Source organism: Oryctolagus cuniculus, chromosome 17, assembly GCF_964237555.1.
Source record: "Oryctolagus cuniculus chromosome 17, mOryCun1.1, whole genome shotgun sequence".
Taxonomy (NCBI): Eukaryota; Metazoa; Chordata; class Mammalia; order Lagomorpha; family Leporidae; genus Oryctolagus; species Oryctolagus cuniculus.
Window position 1 is genome coordinate 66,099,211 of NC_091448.1, and position 25,304 is coordinate 66,124,514.

Here is a 25,304-nt window from a genome sequence, read left to right on the forward strand (position 1 = left end):
CCACCCTTCCCGGGCCCACCCACGGCCTGTTCCTTTCCAACCCTCCCTTGCACCCCCTGTGTGGACACGGGGATCCCCAGGGAGCTTCTGCAGACACCCAGTTAACTCAGTATAGCTGGGCACGGGGCCTGCAGGCGGAATGCTTTAAATCCCTCGGGATTTCAGAACCATGGCTCCACCCACTGCCTCCAAAACTTTTGTCTAAAGACCAGAGATTCCTGGCATGCTCATTTTCCAAAGCAGATTCCTGCTATCCACTGACAGATGGCCTGGTTCCACGGACGGCCCTGGAGAGGTCTGCAGCACAAACACGTTCTTCCAGAAGGACTCTGGGATCAAGTGGCAGCAGGAGAGGCTGGCTCTCAGGTGTGGAGGGCTGTCCTGGCAGTGTCAAGTTCAAGGACAGAGAAGACTGGGGCGATGATTGTGGTGCAGGGTGTTAAGCCACTGCTTGCAATGCTGACACCCCCATATCAGCACACCAGTTAGAGCCCAGGCTGCTGTAGTTCATCTAGCTCCCCGCAAACATGCCTGGGAAGGCCGCGGCTGAGGGCTCAAGTGCTTGGGCCCCTGCCACCCTTGTGGGAGACCTGAATGCAGTCCCTGGTTCCTGGCTTCAGCCTGGCCCAGCCCTGGCTGTTTTGGGGTGTGAACCAGTTAGATGGAAGATCTCTTTCTCTCTCTCTGTTGCTCTGCCTTTCAAATAACTAAATAAACAAACACACATTAAAAGAAAGAAAGGACAAAATTAATCTGTGGTAATGAAGATCAAGGTAGTGGTTACCTGTGTGTGCATGTGTGTGAGGATACGGGGACGGCTTCCCCCTGGGGCAGCCAGGGCCACAGAGTAGGGCATATCTGGGAATCAGGCCTACCAGAAGAAGTGTTCTTCTTGCTTGTTTAGTTGCTTATTGAGGTGCACATTACCCAACAATTCAGCAAACAAGTCTTTTTTTTTTTTTTTTTTTTTTTGACAGGCAGAGTGGACAGTGAGAGAGAGAGACAGAGACAGAGAGAAAGGTCTTCCTTTGCCGTTGGTTCATCCTCCAATGGCCGCCGCGGCCGGCGCACCGCGCTGATCCGATGGCAGGAGCCAGGTGCTTCTCCTGGTCTCCCATGGCGTGCAGGGCCCAAGGACTTGGGCCATCCTCCACTGCCTTCCCGGGCCACAGCAGAGAGCTGGCCTGGAAGAGGGGCAACCGGGACAGAATCCGGCGCCCCAACCGGGACTAGAACCTGGTGTGCTGGCGCCGCTAGGTGGAGGATTAGCCTAGTGAGCCGCGGCGCCGGCCGGCAAACAAGTCTTAATGCACAGCCTCATGAAGCTTCACACTCTGACGCCGAGTCTTGGATGGCGTGTGCAGTGCTCAGAGGGAGCCCTGACCCTGTCTCTGTGGATTTAACACTGCGGGTACAAAGTGGAACGGTAGGTTTTCATCTAGTCACCGAATCCTAGGGCGGTCTTTTGGCTAACACAGGCACTGGATTGGCCACAGGAAGTGGAGCGGGACCAGCCCTGGCCTGCCCTCAGGGTACTCAGCAGTCTATGCCAGCACCTAGCTCTCTCCCCCTCTCTCACCTCTCCCCCAACTTCTCCAGGCGGGGTCTTAGCTCTAGACTCAGCCCCAGGCACTGCCCCCTGAAGCTGCTTATGGGGCTGAGTATCCCCATCCCCTGGCTGGGGTCCCCCCAAACACCCCAGCTTGAACTTTCCTGTTTGCCTTCAATTTCCATCTTGGCTTGTTGGAGGGGCGTGCACGCAGCTTCTGACAGCTGAATCAAACTCTTGTGTGCAGCCCAGCCGTGGACTCCTGTGGTCCAGGGCAGGTGCAGGCTGTGTCTGACCTGAGCAAAACATGGCCAAGCACTTTCTTAGGGGTGGGGTGGGGTGCGGTGGTCTTCGCCTTGAGGCATGGATAGGACTTTAAACCTTTTATTTTATTTTTACTTGACAGGTAGAGTTACAGAGAGTGAGAGAGAGAGACAGAGAGAAAGGTCTTCCTTCTGTTGGTTCACTCCCCAAATGGCCGCTGCGGCTGGGTGCTGTGCCGATCCAAAGCCAGGAGCCAGGTGCCTCTTTCTGGTCTCCCATGCGGGTGCAGGGCCCAAGCACTTGGGCCATCCTCCACTGCACTCCCGGGCCACAGCAGAGAGCTGGCCTGGAAGAGGAGCAGCCGGGTCTAGAGCCGGCGCCCATATGGGATGCCGGCGCCAAAGGCGGAGGATTAACCTAGTGAGCCCTGGCGCCGGCCCCTTTAAACCTTTTATTTTTAAGACACGTCGTGGTTGTGGTACATGCGCACAGGCAGAAATCCAACAGGGAACAAAAGAGCTTACAATGAAAATTAAAAGTAGGTCACCTCCCAACTACCAGACTCCTCTCTCCAGAGGCCACCACTGGTATCAGTTTCTGGGTCTGCTGCAGCCCCACCCCATCCTTTGATTTTGGCCCAAAATTTCAACAAGCAGGAAAGTCGCAAGCATAGCACAGTAAACACCCCTGGTCTGGATTCACGGCACTGACTCACCACATTGTGCTAAACACTCTTCAAGCATGAGAGCACCCAGCAGTCACAACAAACACACAAATCAAGTTTTGCAGAGGTTAAGGGACTTGCCCAAGGCCACAGCGCTCTCAGCTCAGCTCAGCTCAGCAGGCAGAGGGCAGGCGTGGGGCCCGGGCCCGTCCCCTCTCCGGAAATCCACCTCCCTGGACTATTGAGTGGAAAAGTACACAGCTCAGGGCAGCACTGCTCCTACAAGCTCCCGGTTCCCTGAGCGACAGCTGCTGTGGCTGCTGCTACCACAAGCTTCAATGTCACCTCCCGTGCGCGGGCTGGCTTTAGCTGAGAACGTCGCGATGACATTTACAAGCTTGGAATCTGAGGCCGGGGACGATGTGGCTTCGTGCATTCCTCCACCCTCGGCCTGCCGCCTCCACCTCCCGCCGCCTGCTGTGCTCCCTGGGCTCCTGCGCCCCTGCTGCCTGCCCCTCGGGCTGGCCTCTTGACAGTGGGGGGCTTGCAGCGACAGCCGGCTGACCCTGCTGGATCTCCTCAATGCATCCAGGCTGGATGCTCGGGGACCTGGCAGGGGGCAGCCATCACTAGATGCCCCTTGTTGGAGAACTGACGCCGTCTTCCGGGCTTCTCCGGGTGGAGCCCAAGCACACGGGGCCCTGTTTCACAAGGCGGCCCACGACCACGAAGGCGCGGCCCGCACACAGTAGGCCCGCCTGGCTCGCGGCAGGGGAAGGCGACCGTGAAGGCCAGGGGCGTGCGCCGGGGCCAGCCCGAGGTCGGCTCCGCCCCGCCGGCCGCCCGCGCCCGGCCCCTGCAGCTGTCAGGCCGGCCGGCCTCGGCGCCAGTCCACCAAACCTGAACGTCCCGTCGCGGCGCCCCCCCACCTTCGACCGCCTGCGCAAGTTACCTCGCGCGCGGCCGCCCCCGGCCCCGCCCCCGACGCCCATTGGCCCAGACCTTCCTTTGTTAGCGGGAGCGCGCCGCCCTCATTGGCCGTCCGGGCTGCCGATCGCGCCGGCGCGGCCCCGCCCCGCGCGGCCGTGCGCCCTCCCCCGCCCCCCGCCCCCCGCCCCGTGCCGCCCGCGTCCGCCCCGCCCGGAGTGCGTGAGGCGCTCGGCTCCCAGTTGCCGCGGCCGCGGGCGCCCAGGGCAGGAGCAGCAGCAGCGGCGGGCGGGCGGGCGGGCGGACGGGCGGACGAGCGGGCCGGCGGCGACCCGGCGCGTGGGAGGCAGCGGGGCCCGAAGGCCGCGTCCATGGGCCCGCGGCGGCCGGGCGGCGGCGGCGGCGGCGTCGGGGCGGCGCGCGCGCTGTGAGGCCCGGGCGGCGCGGGAGCCTCCCGCGTGCAGCGGGCCGCCCGCGCGGGGACGAGGCCGGGCCGGGCCTGCGGCGGCCGGCGGGACATGCGGCGGCCGCGGCCGCGCTGACCCCGACCGCCGGGAGCGCGCCGGGGGCCGGGCCAGGCCGGGCCGGGCCTGAGCGCCGCCGCCGCCGCCGCCGCAGCCGCCGCCGCCGCTGCCGCTGCAGCCGCCGCCGCCGCCGCCGCCGCCGCGCCGACCATGTCGGCGGCCAAGGAGAACCCGTGCAGGAAATTTCAGGCCAACATCTTCAACAAGAGCAAGTGTCAGAACTGCTTCAAGCCGCGCGAGTCGCATCTGCTCAACGACGAGGACCTGACGCAGGTGAGCGAGCGGCCGGCCGGGGCGCCGCCCCCGGAGGCTCGGGGACTGGGGTGGGGGGCGCGGCGGGCCCGACGCGGGGGCGCCTGAGGAGGCCGCGGCGGTGGCGGGGGACCTAGCGATGGAGCGTGGCGGGGTGGGGGGGGGAGTGGACCGACAGAGCCGGGACAAAGGCGAGATCCTCAAGTATGCCGAAAATTAACATCCTTTCCCGTTCCCACAGCCCCGCGGTGTGATTCATGCCATTTGGGGTGACTCAAATATGCCTGGGTTCTCTAGAGTGGGGACAAAGCGTTGTGCGGGGAAGGGGTGGGGGAGGCATTGCCTGGCGCTCTTGGGACCCCCACCCACCCCCATCCTCCACCTCGGACTCTGGCTTGGGACGGGACCCAGCCTCTGGCACCCGGAGTGGCCTCCGTGGGTGGGAGTGTGGGCCCCCCACCCACCCTGGTCACACTCAGCCTGCCCTTTGGCTAAATCCTTGTCCCCGGCCAGGGAACAAGGAGGCCGGGCGGGAGAGGGTCTTGCTCTGGGACCTAAACCTTGAAGGGAGGACGCCCCCCCACCTCGTGTCCCTGATCCAGGGGTGAGGCCTTGTGGATTCCGGGGAGTAGGGGTTTGGGTGGGGGTGCGGGGGCTGGAAGGAGGCCGGTTCCCTTCCCCTGGCCTTATCTGTCAAATGAGGGTTTCCAAGCCTGCTTCAGAGTCACCGGCATTGAAAACACAGCGTCCAGGGGCCCCGCCCTGGCGCGATTTAAGAGATGAGGAATGTGCATTGGTCAAAGGCCCCCTAGGTTTGGCCGCAGTCCCCGCTTGGCCCTCGGGAGCCCCTGGGCTGACTGCTTTTCCAGCTCCTAGTGTCCTGGGGTTGGGAGCTGCTCTTGGAGGCTGCTGGCCTTCCTTCTAGTCTCTGTCCTCTTCCCAGCTTTCTGTCACCCCCCCCCATGACGCCAGGAGAGCTTGTCACATTCCAGGCCGGTGTGACCTAGTTGTAGCCACTGCTTTCCCACAAGAAGCCTCTCGACAGAAACATGGCTTTGAAGTGCAGCCGCCTGGCTGTTTCTAATGCCGCTGAAGTGCACGCGGGCTGTATGTGTTTACACGGCTGGCCCAGAGCGGGCTGGTAGGGCAGGGGTTACGGCCTGGGACGCGGGGCCGATCTCTGCGGTCAGGGTTCCAGAGACTAAACGGAAAAGCTTGAAGACTCCGGGCTGCAGAGTCACAGAGGATGCTTAGGGCACCAAGGGCCTTGGGGACAGGCCGGCTGGAACGGGCGTTCTGGAGGGTGGTATGCACCGTGACGGGGGAGACACTGGGTGCCCGTGTCGCCGTTTTGTTCTGGGGAGCGGTTTCTGGGGCCTCTGCCTTCAGGCCTGCCTGTCGCCCTGAGCCGTGCGACCTTGAACAAGTCGCTGTAGTTCTGATTTCCTTATCCGTGGGTTGGCACCGAGGTCCCTGGCTTACCTCCCTCCTGGCCCTGTGAAAAGCAAGGGACTAGGGAACACTCGCGCCTGAAACTTTTCTCTCTTAGAATTTTAAGAAACCAAGCGACACAGCCCCCCGCAGAAGAGGCAGCTTTGATTTCAAAAGTTTGAGGGCCCGGCCAGGGCTCTTCCGTGGAAGAGGGTTGTCTATTTCCTGGTTATTCTCAACCATTGCCAGAAAACGGGTGAATTAGGTATTCACACCTCATGGGGCTGTTTGGTTCTTAAAGCTTTAGGTCAGCTGTAGTGGAATCTGCCTGTGTGAGTAGAATCTGTTAAAGATAATAATAAAAGAACAATCTGTTGCTTACTAATTGGATTCAGGGGGGAGGCAGTTTTAAAATACCGTATGTCAAAGTTGAACTGTGGGTTTTGAAACAGGCCCGAAGACTTCCAGGGCCCGGCTGGGATGGCAGTTTTTGAAATAATGAGTGGGGTTATTTGTGCTGGGAGAGATTAGCCCCGGCCTTCTACCTCCTGGGAGCTTTCAGGAAGAAACTGCTCTTGGAAAGAGAGAGGAAGGAGACCCAGGGCCGCTGCCAGCAGCCTGCGCGCTGCTGCTCCCTGCATCCGGCCCTCCCCCAGCCTCTCTCTCTCTCTCTCTCTCTCTCTCTCTCTCTCTCTCTCTCTCATCGCTCTGCCTGCATTAGGGAACCTCAGCCAATTGGTTCCCATCAGCCCCCCCACCCCAGCCCCTGCTTCCTGCCGCCCCTCCCCACCCTGTGCTTATTTCAGAGCGTCCAAGCTGGAAGATAGATCAGTCGTGGCCGGTCCAGGCCACCCCTCTCTAATAGGCCAGGACGCCAGTCCCAGGCAGCGGGGGAGCTGTTGCTGCTGGGATGTCGTGTTCCCGGGGGCAGGCGCTTCTCCGAACGTTCCGACCGGACTTTGACGGCTTCAGCAGTGGGGCTTGCTTGCTGGCTTTTGCCCCCTGCCCCCCTCCCCCCCAGAAGGACAGACGCCTCTTCCAGGGACTGCACTGTGGTTGGGAGATGTGGAAGGGACTCGGAGGCCAGCTACCGTAACCACTTCCTTCTGTCGGTGGGAAGGCACCACCCCCGCCCCCTTGGGATGGGAAGCCACTTGCTCAGCGCTGGACGCAGTCAGGATTCTGAAGCCACCGTTCTCTGCCCTTAACTCCTGTCCAGGGTCTCCAGTGGCTGTGCCGTGAGCATGTCGTGACAGTCGTGTCAAGGGTGGCTGTGTTGTAGGAGTTCCCTGCCACTGGAATTCGCAGTGACCTGGGATCAGTGATTAGAGACAGGTTTTTTTTTTGTTTTTGTTTTTTGTTTTTTTATTGATTGCCTCTCTAACTCTGCCTTTCAAATCAGAGAGAGAGAGGGAGAGGTCTTCCATCTGCTGGTTCACTCCCCAGATGGCAGCAATGGCCGGAGCTGGGCCAATCTGAAGCCAGGAGCTTCTTCCAGGTCTCCCACTTGGGTGCAGGGTTCCAAGCACTTGGGCCATCTTCTGCTTTCCTAGGCCACAGCAGGGAGCTGGATCAGAAGTGGAGCAGCCAGGACTCGAACCAGCGCCCATATGGGATGCCAGTGCTGCGGGCGCCGGCCCCTGGTGACAGTTCTTTGTGGCCTGTCCTGTGCTCCAGTCTCTTCGCAGGGTGGCGTTGTCCCTCAGTCCCGCTCTGCATTTCTCTACGTTGGACTGAAATAACACGGTTCAGCCCGTTTTCAGCCTAACTGTGTGCGTCTGGGTTTGCTCTGCAGGGCTTTTTCTTCTGCGCGACATGGCCTTAGAGCTCTTTCCGTGGTGTGGACGTTGTGCGTGTTGGATCTTTCAGGATGGTCCTGTGGGTTAACCCGAGCACCAAGATCGCGGATGGGCTTTGCTCTAATAAACAGGGAATGCCTCGACGAACAGCTTTATAAATGCTTTTGGGTGTGCGTGCGTGCGTGCACAAATGCAAGTATTTCTCTGGGGCAGATACCTAAAAATAGAAAGGCTGGGTTGACAGCAAGCACATTACATTTTTTTTTTAACAGATACCACCAAATTGCCTTCCAAAAAAGGCTGCGTCGTGACATTTCCAGGACTGGATGCTATCAGATGATTTAATTCTTTAATAATTTCCCTAATGGCCGGGGAGGTTAAGGTTCTTTTTATAGTTCTTACTGAGTGTTTTCGTTTCTCCCGTGGATCGCCTGTGTGCCTTGCTTGCCGGTTTTTCTATTGTGTGCCGCCCTCCCCGTTGATTTTTGTGCGTGTTCTAGGTCAGGGGTCCACAAACTTCCCGTGCCCAGGGCCAGGTGGGATGTATTTTAGTCCTTGCAGGCCACCTGGTCTCCGTGGCAACGGCGCACCTGTCAGAGGCTGCTGAAGACAGTGGGGATGGAGATGGCTGTGACCTGGTAAACTTTATGTACAAACACAGGCAGCTGGCAGGACAGGGCCCGGGAGCCCTAGTTTGTGGAGCCCGCTATAGGCGCTAAGTCTGACACCTGTCATATTTTTGCAGGTGAGTCTCTGTTTTCCTTTATAGTTCAAATCTCATGTAAGAAGGCCTTCTTTCCAGGATTTCTAAAATAGCGTCTAATACTTTCTCCATTATTTACTAGGATTATGCTTACTTAGCTTTTTAATTGGTCAGAATTTGTTTCTTTTTTTTAGAATTTTTTTTTTTTTTATTTGAAAGGCAGAGTTACAGAGAGGAAAAGGCAGAGAGAGAGAGAGACGTCTTCCATCTGCTGGTTCATTTCCCAAATGGCTGCAATGGCTGGAACTGGGCTGATCTGAAGCCAGGAGCTTCTTCCAGATTTCCCATGTGGTTCAGGGGCTGAAGGGCTTGGGCCGTCTTCCACTACTTTCCCAGGTGCATTAGCAGGGAGCTGGATCGGAAGCGGAGCAGCCAGGACTTGAATTGGCGCCCGTATGGGATGCTGGCATCGAATGTGGCAAATTTACCGGCTATGCCACAGTGCTGGCCCCATTGTTACTTGGAGAATTCTTGGCTTAAGTTGGAAGATCTAGAAGCTGTCGACGTGGCCCAGGTCCTCTCTGCGTCAGTGCTGGTGAGGATGCAGGGTGTGTTGTTGGGGGTCAGAGGGGGGTGTTGAGGAAGCCGGGTGGCAGAGGCTGAGAATGATAGCCTGGAGTAGACTTGGGCCCGTGGAGGGGGTGCCAATGACCTGGTCAGCTTGTGCCTGTGGGGGCGGGGACCCGAGTAGGACTGGGGCAGGAGTCCATCTGTGGAAGCATTGCTGGTCGTGGGATGAATGCAGTCCTGGGGGGTGGGGGGGAGAGCTATAAGGAGTCCGAGGTCAAAGGGCTGGCGGGGGTGGGGAGCCTGTGGGGGCGGCACACAGCGGTGGGAGAGGCAGGTCTTGGGCTGTGGGTGTCTGCTTCAGGTCCGTGCCCAGCCTCGGCTTACCTGACTGCGCGTCTCTGTGCAGGGACCACTGTGCTCCAGCTCCATTCAAGTTGTGCGTCTACACCCGTTTGCTGTGGGACCTTCTTCTGGCCTCGCTTTCTCACTGTGATCTCTGCCCTGGCTCTCAGTCCTGGTCTGATTCTGCCCTTGCTGGGCCTCAGGGCAGGAGTCCTGGAGAGGGGGCCGTGCTGGCACTGGGCCTCAGTGAAGCCCTTCTGGTTTCCTTTGTTCCTGTGACCCTCGGGAGGGCCAGGGCACTGCACTTGGTTACTTAACGCTGATCTCGGACGCAGCAGGGAGTGTTCACGCCTGGCTCTTTGAGAAGATTTGGAACTTGGGTGTGTCAGAGGCCCCAGACACACAGGCTCACATCCCAGGATGGCCAAGAAGCGCACGCAAGCGCACAGTCACCAGGGCAGTGCACGGGGAAGCCGCAGCGCGGTGCTACTTCACGCCCACTGAGGTGTCTAGGATTCAGGAAGGCAGGAAGGGGTCGGGACCCTTGGTGTTGCTGGGGAGAGTGCGATGGTGTGGGCCATACGGGAGAGTTTGGCAGCTCCCCAATAGTGAAGCAGAGTCACCCGTGAGCCAGCAGTTCCACGCCGAGGAAGATGCCTGGGAGAGCAGAAGAAAGCCCCAAACAGTTCTGTACGCACGGCTCTGAGGGCGCCATGAGCAGAGGCCAGCAGAGGAACGGAGGTGGCGTGTGTGGGAGACACACTCCCGTCGACATGGGCGCCCCTGGAGGACACAGCGTGAGCGGGAGGGCTGGTGCAGCCCACCTAGCGACCGGCCTTGCGGGCGGACAGAGCCACGCCTCACACAGCAGTGGGTGCGGGGCTGGGGGCAGTGAGGAGGAGTGACTGTTGATGGGCCGGGGTTCTATTTTGGGGGTGATGAAGTGTTCTGGAACTGAATAGAAGCGCCGGTTGCGCAACATGGTGCAGTTTACAAAACGCCACCGGATCGCTCACTTCAAAACAGGTTCCTCTGATGTTCTGTGAATTCTAGCTTAATAAAAACAAACGAAAGAATGTGCAAGAATCAGACATACGTACACCATCCAGACCCGTCCTCTGCTCCTCGTGCCACACGGAGTAAATATCTGATCCTAGCCCAGTGGTTGGGAAATTGTTTCTTTCCTTGTTTCCTGTTGTTGTTGTAAGATGTATTTATTTATTTGAAAATCAGAGTTACACAGAGAAAGGAAGAGAAGGTGAAAGACACATCTTCCATTCGCTGGTTCACTCCCCAGATGGTTGCAACAGCTGGAGCTGGGCCAGACTGAAGCCAGGAGCAAGGAGCTTCTTCCAGGTCTCCCATGCGGGTGCAGAGGCCCAGGGACTTGGACCATCCTCCGCTGCTTTCCCAGGCGCATCAGCAGGGAGCTGGATCGGAAGTGGAGCAGCCGGGACTTGAACAACAGCTATAAGGGACGCCAGCGCTGCAGGCAGAGGCTTAACCTGCTGCGCCACAGCACTGGCCCCGGGAAATTGTTTCTTGAAGGGCCAGATCGTAAATACAGGTATTTTAGGTTTTGCAAGCCAGTAGGCAAACTTGAGATGTTTAGGTAGTTGCTGACGCAACCATTGAAAAATGTCAGAGCCATTCTTGGTATTCAAGTCTTTAGAAAGTAGGTGGTGGCTAGATTGGACAAACAGGGCAGAGCTTGCCGGGGGCTGAGATGGGCCAGCCCCAGCCAGTGAACTGTGGCAGAAGCCACATAGGAAGGCGTACACGATTTTAAATTCTGGAGGTGGCCACATTAATTGGTGATTATCCCTGGCCTACCCTGCCGTATCGACTACCGTCATCTCACACGGGGAGGCTGGCTGCCTGGCTGTGGCATCCTTGTGCACACACAGTGTTTGGACGTGTTCACAAGGCCCCGTGCAGCACTCTGATAACGTGTGTACCCTGTGTGACAGTCCCATCAGGGTGACTGGTGTTTCGGCTCCTCAGCGGGCATGGATCATTCCTGTGTGGGAACCTCGGCTGTCTCCTTACTTTGAAGTCACGGCTGCTGTCCCCGAGCTCAGTAGTCGCACCTGGCCTGGGCCCGTGACCCTGGAGACCCTCCCTCTCTCTGGAGATGCGGGTGGAGACGGCCAGTGGTGTGGAGGGTTCCAGTAGTGCTCCTGGTTGAAGCCCTCCCCACCCCCCACCTCCCTTGATGTTTTTGGGTCAACTCGCAGGGGTCCTCTCTCGGGTCCCCCTGCCTCTGCTCACTCTTGGTGTTTGGTAGCTCTCTTTGATCTCCACCCCATCCATAGGCCTGACCCTGGGGAGTGAGAGGGAGCCTGGGGGGCAGCTGGTGGGGCCCCCTCAGGTGCATTCTTGCTCCTGTGCTGTGCCGAGGCTTGGTTTTCCCTTGGGTGCTGAACTGCTGGTCGGCCTTTTCCTCCAGTGGTTTCCATGCTGCACAGAAGGACTCCAGTCCACAGCTTGTGCCCACTTCTGGCAGGCGACCCGGGGAGGCGTTAAGAGCAGTGGGCCTCTGGGAGGGCCCTGAGATCTTAGGCGTAGAACACCTGAGTCATCCCCGAGCTGCCGGGTCGTCCTGAGTGAGAAGAGGAACTCCTGGCTGCTGGACATGGGCTGCCATGGGGGTGGTGACGGCCCGGGAGCCGTGGGAGGCTTGTCGGGGGCTCGCCGGGAGCATCTGACTTGAGAAGACAGGCTCTTGAGGCCTGGGAAGCTGGCTTTCTTTCGTGAAATCCCGGAGCCTTTACTCGGAGGAATCTCAACTCAGAAAAGCGGAAGGCTCCTGTATGGCTGTGGTGCCTCCCACCTGCGAGGGCCCCCCCTCACTGGGTCATCTCTGGGGGCCACTGGGGCAGGCTTGAATCTGCCCTAGATTCTGCATTTGAGGCGGTCTGGCGGCTGCCCTGGAAGGGGAGCCTTGCTGCCCTGTGACATTGTCACGGCCCCTTGGGGGCCAGAGCCCGGGGGTGGTTTGCTGGCATTTCGTCCCTGGAGGCTGGAACTGGAATCTTCCAGACCACTCGCTGCCTTTCTCAGGCAAGGTCATCCTAGTTCACATGAAACCACAGCCTAGTGGCTGCCTGGAGCCTGTAACCCTTCCCACTCCTTCTTCCCTGGGGGCCCGGCGTGGCGGCTGCACGCTGCTGGGGACCGTGGTTTGCAGAGGGAGTCCGAGTGGATGTGCCTGCCCCTCGCCTCTGAGCTTCCCCACGGAGTCAGCCGTGAGACCCGTGGTCTCACACAGGCCTCGGCTTCAGCAGGGGCCGTGGTCCAGTCTTGGTTCCATGGGGCTGAACTTGTTCTTCCCTGCCCTCGGGAAGACTTGGTGCTGTTCTTGTTTGGCTTCTTGCAGAGTAAGTCTTGGCTGTGGGCCCTGCCCCCACTTGACAGCAGGTGAGCGGCTGAGACCCTGAGAGGTTCCCGGAAGGCCAGCGGGGGTTTTCCGGAGTCCTGCTTGGCCGCCCTGGCGCTGACAGGTGCCAGCCTTGGCTATCAGGAGCAGGACCTTGCCCTGATTGGATTTCTTACTTCCAGGGTGTGTGATGGGGTGGGTGTGGTGCGCGTGTGGTGCATGTGGGCGTGTGGGAGTGCTGCAGGGCGTCGTACAGGTCCTTGCGCAGGTCTCCACCCCTCCTCAGCCCCGGGGTGCCTGCCCTCTGGCCTGTGGCAGAAACCACACCTTTGGCACAGCCCTGCACAGGAAGCACTATTTTTTCCCCTGAACGAGGAATTCAGATTCAGGAAATAGCTGTGTCCTTGACCTCTGTGGGTTCTGAAGCACTGGCTTAACACCCGTGAGAATCCACGGTGCGCTTTTCCGCGTGCGGTTTCTGACCTCCACCTGGTCCTCGCACAGCTAAACGGGCCAGGGGAAGGGGGAGCAGCCGCCGGGCGCACCGCGGCTGTGCAGGGAAAGAGGCCAGGTCTCCCGAGTCTCCCGGTGCCACGCCCAGAAACCTCCCCAGCAGGACTGGGCGAGCCGCCTGGGGCACGGGAGTTCAGGGCCCAGTGGGGCCAGGGCGGCCGCGTGACTTCCGTGTGGGGCTGGGCCGTGACCTAGAAATCTGACTGCCTCACTTATTTCCTCATGCAGGTGAGGGGCTGGACGGTGGGCGTTCCTCGGGCTCCCAGCCTCTGCCAGGCTGCCCTCCCCGGGCTGGCTGAGCCCATGACTTAGAGTTTCGGGTCTGCCCTCAGCAGAAAGCTGGGGGTTATGGTAACACGGCATCCTTGGCACCTGGGGAGGATGATGGGAGATGCTGAGTAGCCCTGAGGGATGGGCAACCAGGCCTGTGTCTGTAGACGGGTGTACGCAGTGGGCCTTCAGTGAATGGGGTCTGCTTTGCAAGCACTGGCCCCGCAGAGTGGAGCTGCACGTGGGGCACAGGCCCTGCCCGAGGCCCCTCTCACTCGCAGCACATGGATGGTCTGCTCCATCCTGGATTCCTGGCTTGGACAGGTGCTGTACAGTGGCTCGAGCGGATCATGGTGTGTTCCAGCCGGAGGGAGATCTCGGCCCCCACACTTGAGGAGTTGTGGATGAGGAAGCGGGCCAGGAGGGCCCTGCTTTCCCTCAGGCCTTTGCCCCCATCACTCCCACGGAGCAGGACCCCACACAGAAGCCAGGCTGCCTGCTTTGCCTCCGAGCCACCCGGCAGCTTCCTCCCGGGGGCCTGCAAAGGACTGGGAGGCCCGCGGTTGGTTGGTTTGCGTGGGTTTGAGCTCCAGAACACATGAGTGTGCAAACTGAACTGGTGTTCGGGATTTCTAGGGAGAAGAAGTAGAGGGAGTTTTGGAAGTCACTCTTCAAGGCAGTGGGTGCCTTGCTGCTGGTGAGGTGGGAGGGGGATGGGAGGAGCCGTGCTGGACCCGCTGGCCTCCTTGGGGCAGCTGCACGGCTGCCTTGCAGGTGTCTGGAAAGACAGCCTCTTCCTGGGGCCTGCAGGGAGCAGCCCAGAGCCACAGCTGGGCTGGGTGGGCAAGAGATTGGGCTGGACAGCGAGGTCCTCTGGTCACTGGTGCTGAGTCGGACCCCTTGCAGTAGGTGGGCCCTCTGGCCTCTCCATCCACCTACCCCGCTGCAGCCTTTACAGAGGAGTGGCTTTTCAAGGAGTGCCCTCCTAGGGAGTGGCACCCCTGCCGAGGGCACCTCTTTTCAGAGCTGTGACTGACAGGTGTCCTGGGGAAGATGGAGCCACTGCCTCCATCCTCTGTCCCCCTGCCCCATGAGTTCCGGAGTCCTCTGCCTGGGGTGGGGGTTTCCTGTGCCAATAAGGCTGGGACACTTGCCGTGCCTGTGGGGGACTTGCTCAGTTCCAGGCCCCTCGGAACTCCTAGGTCCACAGCAGCCTTGAGGGCAGACACAAGGCAGGAGGCTGGGCGGGGGGGGGGGGGGGGGGCAGTGCTGCAGTGCCAGAGCCAGGCGGAAACCCAGACACCTGAGTCAAGGCCTCCTTATCCTGTTCCCTGCACCGACTGGGCGGGCCCTCTGGATGCTTGCCCTGTGTCACGTGGCCCGCGCCTGTCCCCGAGCAGGGCAGGACTGCCCTGGCTTAGCCTTCCTGTCCCCTTCCTCCTGCCTGGCCCACTCCCTGCTACCTGCCCCCTAATGGGAAGGGCGGCCTCTCCCGGCCTGCGAGTGACTTCCTGCAAAGCCGTTGCCCACAGATCGGCCCCGCGCGCTTGCCAGCATTCCTCCCTTGCCCATGATGGCGTCATGTTCCAAACATCCCGGGGCATGGGCGCCTTGTCAGACCAAACAGGGAAGCAGCTTTTAGAAAAGCCACCTCCTCCCCTAGCCCTGGGGGTCCAGGGAGGAGCCCAGGGCAGGGGCTGGGCTTATTGGCTGGGGGCTGGGGCGTGGGCAGGAGGACTTGAGAGTTCCATGGCAGCTGTGCAGCCAGCCGGGGTGGGCTTTTTTCTTTTTCTTCCTGAGGTGCAATTCACATGACGTAAAGCCGGTCATTGTAGCAAGCCTACAGTTCTGCAGTTAGCACAGCCGCCGGCGCTTCTGGGTGAGGATGGTCGCCTCATCCCAGGAGAGCGTCTCCCGGTGCTCAGCCACCGCTCCCTCCTGTGACCCTGCCCCCGTTCGGAGCATGTCATCACAGCGGAGCCACACAGCGCCTTCTTCACCTGGTAGCTCCAATGGGAATCGTGTTCCCGTTTATGAGTTAGCATCCCGTCACGTGGCCGTCCCGCAGCTGCCTGGTTCTCGGTTATGTGGCCAAGTGGGCCATTCCCGTTCTTAGGCTGTCTTGAGCAGTGCTGCTGTGAACACCATGTCCGGCTTTGCCTGAAGACCTGCTGCCTTTGCTTTGGGTAGGGACCCGGGGTGGCTGGTGCACTGCGCCAGGGCTGGCTGCGAGAACTTTGCGATCCGCACTGCCCTGTTGGGTGGGAGAGTGCAGGGGCTGGGGACCCCATATCGAGCAGCCCACAGCCCTGTCCTCACCTGGATGAGCCCAGGATGGAAATCTGGGGTCTGGGTCACCCCTTGGGGGTTGTTAGCACTGGGGCCATGCTGTGTGCAGCTGTGGCCCGATCTCTCCCGTGTCAGTCGAAGGGTCGCAGAGCTATGAGGGAGGCGGCGGGCCAAGCCTTAGATCTTGCGTGGGCGTGGAAGGCCGACTGCCTACGGAGCCGAGGTGGTGGGGAGCCGCTGGTGAGGGCCCCACTGCGCCTGACGGACAGGGGGTCCAGAGGGTCTTGGGACAAGGCCTTCCCTGTCCTGTTGGCTGCTGTCTTACCAGCTTCCCAACACTGTCTCTTTGCCCCTGGAAACTTAACCTGGAGCTGCACCTCTGTAACTGGGAAGGTACCCCTGCTAAAGGGCAGCAGGAGGCCCGGCTCTGCCCCCGGGCCACCCTGCTCCCTGCCCTGCAGCAGTGTGAAAAACACCGATTTACGGTTTATGCTGTTTGCATCTGTGCTCTCAGTGGGCTGAAATGCGTAGTTTATCTTAAAAGAATACAAGTAGCATGGATCCGCACGTCATCTAGTATAAATTAAATCATAAAAAGAATGTTCATGAATCTGCAACCTAACTTGAGAAAGCCGACTTTGGTGGTCCTGTTGGCGCGGCCCAGAGTCTCCTCAGATTGGCGTGTCTTCTCCCAGAGGTCACCCACCCTGTACGGCTCTCAGAGGCCAAAGCTGAAGCCAGGCGAGCGCCCAACATTGCACAGTGGAATGGTCACAGTCCCCTGCTCTGTCTTCCTTGACACCCCCTGCTGTGGTTGGGGGCGGGGCTAGGGGAAATAGATCCTCTGGTACAAGGGTGCCTTGTGTTTGTGGGGGTCCAGGGCGGGGCTACCTGGCGTGGCGAGCAGGTGCAGCTCTTCCCGCAGGCCTTCTCTTCCCAGGTGGAGGAAGCTTTGCTGTGTGCCTGTGTGCCGGTGTGCCAGAGCCTGTTTCTTGTCCAGGCCGCCAGCCGGAGCAAATCTGGGGTAGGGTGAGCCTTTTAAGGCAGTGCCGGCGGTGGAGGGGACGCTGACCAGAAGGCAGGAGAGCACTGTAAAGGCACACTTGGGTCCCGGCTGGAGGAGCTGGAAAGGGCAGGTCTGTGGCTGCTGCGAGAGCGGAGCTGTGCTAGGGAGGGGGAGCGGGCGGGGGGTCGTGGTCCTCGGACTTTTTGGTCCCTTGATTTTGGAGGCCCTTGGAGGACCTTTGTTTATGCGAGTTACCCATTGGTATTCATTGAATCGCAAATTAAAGCTGAGAAACTTGAAGGTATGAGTGAATTCACTTGAAGGGTAGCGGTACACTGTTCCATATTCACATCAGTAACATGTATTCTGAAAATTAACTGTTCAAACAACAGCTTAGCAGAGAACATCCATGTTTTACCTTTCTTTAAACTCCGATCCCTCAGACAAGTGCTTGGTTAAGACAACGCTTGGGGTGCCCGCATCCCGTGTTGAAGTGCCTGGGTTGGAGACCCGGCTCTGCTTCTGATTCCAGCTTCCTGGTTAGGCACACCCTGGAAGACAGCAGGCGATGGCTCAAGTAATTGGGTCCCTACTGCCCACATGGGAAACCTGAATTGAGTTCTTGGCTCTTGGTTTTGACCCCAGCCTAGTCTCAGCTGTTGTGGGCATTTGAAGAGTGAACAAGTAGATAGGAACTTAGTCTTTCTATCTCTTTGTCTCTCAAATAAAAAATGTTTTTTTAAAGGATTTATTTATTTATTTGAGAGAGTTACAGAGAGGGAGAGACAGAGAGAGAGGTCTTTATCCACTGGTTTACTCCCCAGATGGCTGCAACATCTAGGGCTGGGCCAATCTGAAGCCAGGAGCTTCTTCTGGGTCTCCCACATAGGTGCAGGGTCCCAAGCAGCTGGACCATCTTCCACTGCCTTTGCAGGCCATTAGCAGGGCTGAATTGGAAGAGAAGTAGCCCGGATTTGAACCGGTGCCCATATGGGATGCCAGTGCCACAGGCAGAGGCTTAACCTGTTACGCCACAGTGCTGGCCCCAAGTAAAATTTTTTTAGAAAGACATAGGAAGTCTGAGCATTTCTTTTAAAATATTTTGTTTATTTATTTATTTGAGAGGTAGAGTTACAATGAGAGGGAGAGACAGAGAGAAAGGTCTTCCTTCTGTTGGTTCACTCCCCAGATGGCTACAATGGCCGGAGCTGTGCCAATTCAAAGCCAAACCAGGTGCTTCTTCTCGGTCTCCTCTGTGAGTGCAGGGACCCAAGCACTTGGGCCATTTACCACTGCTTTCCCAGGCCATAGTAGAGAGCTGGATTGGAAGAGGGGCAGCTGGGACTAGAACCCGCACCCTTATGGGATGCCGGTGGAGGATTAACTTACTGCACCACGGAGCCGGCCCCCTGAGTATTTTTTTAAAGATTTTATTTATTTATTTATTTGAGAGGTAGAGTTAGAGAAAGAGAGAAAGGTCTTCTTTCCGTTGGTTCACTCCCCAGATGGCCGCAACAGCTGGAGCTGCACTGATCGGAAGCCAGGAGCCAGGAGCTTCTTCCGAGTCTCCCGTGAGGGTGCAGGGGCTCAAGCACTTGGGACATCTTCTACTGCTTTCCCAGGCCATAGCAGAGAGCTGGATTGGAAAAGGAGCCACTGGGAGCCATGGGATGCTGGTGCCACAGGCTAAGGATTAACCTACTGTGCCACAGCGCTGGCCCCCTGAGTATTTCTCTTAAAGATGTATTTTATTTATTTGAAAGACAAAGTTACAGAGAGAGGTAAAGACAGAGGTCTTCTCTCCATTACTTCACTCCCCAAATGGCTGTGACAGCCCAAAGCCAGGAGCCAGGAACTCCATCCAGGTCTCCTACATGGGTGGCAGGAACCCAAGCACTTGGACCATCTTCCACTGCTCTCCCAGGCACATTGGCAAGGAGCTGGATGGGAAGTGGAGCAGCCGGGACTCAAACTGATGCTCGCATGGGATGCCAGTGGAACTGGTGGCAGCTTAACCCATTGTACCGCAATGCTGGCCCCGTGTTTTTAATTATTTTTTAAAGATTTGTTTATTAAAGAGGCAGAGAGAGAGAGAGAGAAAGAGAAGTCTTCCATCTGCTGGTTTACTCTCTAGATGGCCACAATGGTCGAAGCTGCGCCGAACCTGCGCCGAACCGAAGCCAGGAGCTTCTTCCGAGTCTCCCACATGGGTGCAGGAGCCCAAAGACTGGGTCCATGTTTGAGTGTTTTTAAATTGTTTTTGCTCACTGACGCCCAAGAGGGCCTTCCTGGACCCCTGCCCTTTAAGAACTGCTGGTCTGTCACAGTTGGGCCACTCTGTTCAAGACTGCACATGCCTGGATAGTGTGGCTGGCAGGAACTCACAGCAGGATGGGTCCACTGAGGTGCAGAAGGTGGGCGGCTGTAGTTCTGGGGCACCTTGGCGAGCAGCAGGGTGGTGGTAACAGCACTAGGGACACATGCCCGCTGCGGCAGCTGGCAGATTCCTGCACTGTTGCCCCTGGGGCTCTTTGAGGAATCAGTGAGGTGCAGGTAGGGTCTGTGGCCCTGGAGGAGAAAGAAGAGGAATGTGAAGACATTGAGGTCGGTTTCATCGCCTACGAAGCCTAAGGCTTGGAGGAGTCTGTTTGCAGTCATGGTGGTTAGCACCGTGTGCTGCAGCTGCCTGAGTGGAGGCCCCGCGAGGTGGCTTGGGGAGGGGAGGGCTCCTGGCCTGGGGCTGGCTCTTGTCACAGCCAGAAGGCACAGAGACTCCTGTCTGTCCGTTCACTTGGGGAGATCTTGGTGATTTCCACCTCCAGACCGGTAGTTTGGCGTGGGGAGGGGGGCGGCTAGCAGCTGCACCCTTTCTCTCTGGGACACGGGGTTGGGGCTTGAGTGGAAGTGGGAGTGGGGGAGCGATTTGTTTTCCTCCCTCTGGAGTGACTGTTGGATCCTGTACATGCTTAGCATGGGGACAGGAAGGGGAGTCTTGGAAGCCCCCAGGTCACTCAGGTGGTCTGTGTATGTATGTGTGTATTTACTCTCCACATGGCCACGTTGGCCACACTGGAGCCAAGAGCCCTTAATGCCATTTGGGTCTCCCATGTGGGTGTCAGGGCAGCAAATACTTGAGCCATCACTTGCTGCCTCCCAGGGTGTGTGTTAGCAGGAAGCCGGATCAGAAGTAGAACTGGGGCTTGGGCCGGGCATGTGAGGTCCTAAGCATGGCTTCCTGCTGTGCCAGATGCCTGCCCTGGGTTGGGGAGGCTCGGATTGACTCGGATCTGCCTCTTCTCCTCAGATTGGCAGCCCTGCTCAGGTGCACGTGTGCAGTGCGGAACACACCAGTGGCCACGGGTGCATGCTCCAGCGCGCTAGTCCTTGTCTCTCCAGATATGGGTCGGGTGCTTCTGCCCCCACCCTGTGCCACTTGGACCAGCGGGAGCTGGGACTGTCAGCAGTGGCTCTGGGGCGGTGGGCCTCATGGGATGTGCCCTCTGTGCCTTGACCGCGCCCCAGAGGGGGCTGCCTGAAGTGCAGTGTCTTCCCGTGTCCTCTGCTTCTCCCCAGGTGTCTCCCAGTGCTGCTTCCTCTCCCTGTGGGGGTGCCTTTCTCTTTGTGCCCCCTTTGTGCTTTGTCTTGTCTCTGATGTTCTCAGGGGCTTTGCGGTCTGCACATCGATGGCCTTGTCCCCTGGCCCTGTACAGCGGGGCAGAGCAGGTGGCAGATGCACCTGCCCACACAGCATCTGACAGCCACATGGTTCTGAGTTCTGGAACCAGAGGTCCTGGTGTAATTAGCAGGGTCCCTTCCACCGTGGTTGGCTGTTTACATGAGCACCCCCCAGGGGACGTCCCTTGTGGTCCCTTGAAGGCCCTGGGCCTGGTCTGAAGCCTCCCAGGGCCATGGCCCCAGCTGCAGGTGTCTGGGGGAAGACGCGAGTGCTGTGATGGTGAGGGAGAGACCCGGCGTGTCCCGGGGAGGAGGTCCCACGTTGGAGAGTGCCCCATTGCGGCAGCCCTCTCCTGCAGGAGTGGGTTGCTGGTGTGGAGAGGCAGTGTCTGGGCACGTAAGGGCCAGCAGTGGAACAGGTGGCCTTGGCTCTGGTCTGGCTTCCGGCACTTGCTAGCTCTGTGGCCTCGGCCAGGCCACTTGGGCCGCTGTGCCTTGGTGCCCTCATGTATAAAGCAGAGGTGATGCCGGTCCCAGCTATGAAGATGAAACATGAGTGTGAAGCACCAGGCGCAGGGGTCAGCGCCGTGGCTCACTTGGCTAATCCTCTACCTGCGGCACCAGCATCTCATATGGGTGCCGGTTCTAGTCCCGGTTGCTCCTTTTCCAGTCCAGCTCTCTGCTGTGGCCTGGGAGAGCAGTGGAGGATGGCCCAGGTGCTTGGGCCCCTGCGCCCGCATGGGAGACGAGGGGAAGCACCTGACTCCTGGTTTCAGATTGGCGTAGCTCTGGCCATGGCGGCCATTTTGGGGGTGAACCAACGGAAGGAGGACCTTTCTCTCTCTGTTTCGCTCTTTCTCACTATTAAAAACAAACAAACAAAAAAAAAACAAAAAAAACAAACAAAAAAAACCCAGGCATTGTGGCTGGCACTGTCAGCCCTAGGCACCCGCCCTGAGGAGCGCCCACCTGCGCGCCTGCCTTCCCGTCCCTGGTGGGCATGAGCGCTGGCCTTTGTGCTGGGAGGGTTTCCTTCCTGCACGTGCCCTGGGCCCCGTGCGGAGGCTGCAGCAGGATCTGAGTGTCTTCGCAGCCCGGTTCCTCCCTGATGCCTCTGGAGGAGGTGATGGGCCTGGGAAGCTTGTGCCAGACAGGGCAGTGTTCCCTGCTCAGAGCCCTGTGGCCAGCTCCTGAGAGGAGTCCAGTGCAGTTCTGTCCACAGCATTGTGGCATAAACCTGGGTCTCTCAAGGGGTCTGCAGGTGCTGCAAGAGAAGCCCCTCTGGGCACGGGCAGGGCGTGTGCTGACCCCACTGGGGAGAGTCAGTCAGTGGACCCACAGCTCCCTTGAGATGCTTCTTCCGTGGGGTGCTTAGTTGAGAGACATCTGGTCTTGTTGCAGTGTGTCTGGTGGCGGTGGGACTCTGTGAGTTCGTGGCAGAGTAGGCTCCAGCCCTCTATCTCACTGCCCTACATCTGAATGTCCCAGGGAGGACAGTGCCATCCCCCCCCTCTTGTGAGGATGGCCACGTGGCTGCTGCCCAAGGATTGAAATGCAGAAACATCACATAGGCTGTTTGCTGTGTGCCTCCCAGTTTGCCCAGAAACGCTTTTGGGGAACAAGGAGGAAGAACCCCAAAACCATAGAAGGATGCACTGGCTGCCCTGCCCCTGTGTGACCACTCCAGCAAGGCCACCCGTGCCCACCCCCGGGCTCAATGCTGTTCCCCCACCCCGACCCCCGCTTCTGCCTGGAGCCTGTGTCTCAGCAGTCTCCCAGAGCTGACAGGGGCCCCTCCCCAGGACACCGTGGCTTCTCTGGGTAGGTGCACCGCGTGAGTCTCTGACGCAGGGCCAAGCGTGGGAGCCGAGCAGGGTTTGTGTGTCCTGTTCCAGCCTTGGAATCCAGAGCCCTGAGCAGCGTCTGTGGAATCTCAGCGCCAGCTGTGTGCTGGGCACTGTCAGTGCTGGGACAGGGACTCCTGATGTTGGGACATTCTTCACTGTGTGTGTGTGTGTGTGTGTGCTGGGCACTGTCAGTGCTGGGACAGAGACTCCTGATGTTGGGACATTCTTCACTGTGTGTGTGTGTGTGTGTGCTGGTCAGTGCTGGGACAGGGACTCCTGATGTTGGGACATTCTTCACTGTGTGTGTGTGTGTGTGTGCTGGTCAGTGCTGGGACAGGGACTCCTGATGTTGGGACATTCTTCACTGTGTGTGTGTGTGTGTGTGTGTGCTGAGCACTGTCAGTGCTGGGACAGAGACTCCTGATGTTGGGACATTCTTCACTGTGTGTGTGTGTGTGCGCGCGCCCTGTTCAGACTCCTGATGTTGGGACATTCTTCACTGTGTGTGTGTGTGTGTGTGCTGGTCAGTGCTGGGACAGGGACTCCTGATGTTGGGACATTCTTCACTGTGTGTGTGTGTGTGTGTGTGCGCCCTGGTCAGTGCTGGGACAGAGACTCCTGATGTTGGGACATTCTTCACTGTGTGTGTGTGTGTGTGTGTGTGTGCGTGCCCTGGTCAGTGCTGGGACAGACTCCTGATGTTGGGACATTCTTCACTGCGTGTGTGTGTGTGTGTGTGTGTATGTGCGCGCCCTGGTCAGTGCTGGGACAGACTCCTGATGTTGGGACATTCTTCACTGCATGTGTGTGTGTGTGTGCGCGCGCGGGCACGTGCACGCTGTGATCTCCCGTGATGCAGAGCAGTGTGTGTGTAGTATTCTGTATTGTGTGTTTGTGTCTGTTGTGATCTCCCCATGGTGTAAAGGGGTGTGTGTGGGTGTGGTTTTCTATGTTGTGTGTGTATGTCTGGTGTGAGGATGAGACAGATTCATGGTGTCTTGCCCCGGGCCACATAGGAATAAATTGTGGATTCAGGACTTGAATTCTGTTTGGGGCTGTCTCGTTCCCGGGCCAGGCTCCTTACACTGTGTGTACAGAGCCAGGAGGTTGTGTTGGCCGACAGTGGGCTGCGGGGTTCCCTAACTCCACCTTGTGTCCTGCCGGGAGTGACCTGGGCCCCCTTCTGGAGCCATCCTGCCAGGATTATAGCAGAAGGCAGGGATCATGGAACGTCTGGTACGTGCTCTGTGGCAGCGTTGTTTGCAACAGAAGTGGTCAAAACAAACCTTTAAAACTTGCTCCTTATCACAGCAGTCAGCACCATCACTGTTTGTTTGTTTGTTTGTTTGTTTGTTTTAAGATTTATTTTATTTATGTTGAAAGGCAGAGCTACAGAGACAGGGAGAGAGAGATTGTCCATCCACCGTTTCACTCCCCAGATGGCCTCAAAGGCCAGCGCTGGGCCAGGCCTAAGCCAGGAGGCAGGAGCTTTATCTGGGTCTCTCGTGTGGGTGGCAGGGGCCCAAGCACTTGGGCCATCTTCCCCTGTTTTCCCAGGCCATCAACAGGGAGCTGGGTTGGAAGCAGAGCAGCTGGGACATGACCGGCGCCCCTGTGGGATGCCGGCGTCATAGGCTGCAGCGCTGGCCCCAGTGCATGATTTCTAGACTCCTGAGTGTTGTCCATCCTTTCGTGTTTTGTAGTGATAGACACATGCCTGCTGTCTTCACTAGACCAGCCCTCTCGAGGGAGGCTTGTGTGCATTTCACATGGCTTTAAAAAGTTTATTTGTTCGCAAGAGCTCCCCAGATGCTGGCAATAGTTGAGACTGGACTAGGCAGAAGCCAGGAGCCTGGAACTCAGCCCTGGTCTCCTACATAGGTGGCAGGGACCCATGAACTTGAGCCATCACCTGCTGCCTCCCTGGCTGCACATTAGCAGGAAACTGGAATCAGAAGCCGAGACTTAACCCAGGGACTCCCACTGGAGATGCAGGCATCAGCAGGCAAAATGCCAGGCCCTGTGTGCTGCACATGGTGTTTTTTTTTTTTTTTTTTTGACAGGCAGAGTGGACAGTGAGAGAGAGACAGAGAGAAAGGTCTTCTTTTTTTGCCGTTGGTTCACCTTCCAATGGCCTCCACGGCTGGCGCGCTGCAACCAGCGCACCGCGCCTATCCGAAGGCAGGAGCCAGGTGCTTCTCCTGGTCTCCCATGGGGTGCAGGGCCCAAGCACTTGGGCCATCCTCCACTGCACTCCCGGGCCACAGCAGAGAGCTGGCCTGGAAGAGAGGCAACCGGGACAGAAACCGGCGCCCCGACCGGGACTAGAACCCGGTGTGCCGGCACCGCAAGGCGGAGGATTAGCCTATTGAGCCACGGCGCTGGCCTACATGTTTTTGTTTTTAAGATTTAACTGTTTTATTAGAAAGGTAGAGTTGGTGGTGGTGAGGGGAGAGAGATATCTTCTACCAGCAGGTTCACCCTCCCAAATGGCCAGGGCTAGACCAGACTGAAGCCCGGAACCAGTGGCTTCCTCTGGGTCTCCTGTGCAGGTGCAGGGGCCCAAGCACTTGAGCCATCTCCCACTGCTTTCCCAGGTGCCATTAGCAAGGGAGCTGGATCAGAAGTGGAGCAGGTGGGACTTGAACCAGCAACCACATGGGATGCCAGCACTGCTGCGTGTTTTGACCTCTGGCTCCAGAGTGGCTGCTGGGGAGGTCCTGCTGAGTACCCCCGGGGATGCTGTCTTGGTGGGGTAGCTTGGGCGTGCCCTGAGGTTTCTCGAGCCCTCCTGGTGATTTGTGGGTACGGTTGTGTAGTGTTTCAGGCTCACTTGTCTGTGACCTTTTGGGCCGTGAGCTCTTCCCACCGTGCAGATGGGCCTCCTGCCTCTCTCGGTGCTGCTGGTTTAGGCTCAGTCTCTGGCCGTGCCTGCTTACCATGTCAGGGGTGTGGGGATGCCATGGTCCTCGCTGTGGGGCCTCTCGACCTCTATCTGAGGGTGCAGCCTCCCCCACGCTCTGCCTGTGTTTCCAGGAGTACTCCCCACAGCCCAGCTGGGGCATGGCACTCAGAGAAGGGAGAAGAAGCACAGGCTTAGACCTGGCCAGCCAAGGGGCCAGCTTGCTCTTCAGTGCGCTGGTCATCCCCTCGGTGCTGGCTCTGCCCAGGGCTGTCCTGGTGACCCGGGAGCTCTGTGGGTCACCAGTAGTTGAAACTGGACTAGTGGGTGGAGGTCAGGTGCAGCCCGGGCCTGCCCAGGGTGGCCAGGGAAGGCCTCGCTGTCGGTTCTCAGGGATT

General features: G+C 58.6%; 1 protein-coding gene and 1 long non-coding RNA gene across 11 annotated transcripts in view; both read left to right on the forward strand.

Annotated features, from left to right (window-relative positions):
• Window positions 1-3,612: 3,612 nt before the first annotated feature.
• Window positions 3,613-25,304, forward strand: part of MPRIP (myosin phosphatase Rho interacting protein) — a 114,695-nt gene continuing 93,003 nt past the window's right edge. For all 10 annotated transcript variants that reach the window (XM_070061694.1, XM_070061693.1, XM_070061692.1 and 7 more), the window contains exon 1: window positions 3,613-4,201. In XM_070061694.1, the coding sequence (XP_069917795.1) occupies window positions 4,079-4,201 (123 nt within the window). In that variant the 5' untranslated portion in view covers window positions 3,613-4,078. The remainder of the gene's footprint in view (window positions 4,202-25,304) is intronic.
• Window positions 4,285-10,099, forward strand: LOC138846332 (uncharacterized). Its single transcript, XR_011383800.1, has 2 exons — window positions 4,285-8,708; window positions 9,090-10,099. It is a non-coding gene; the product is annotated as an uncharacterized lncRNA (long non-coding RNA).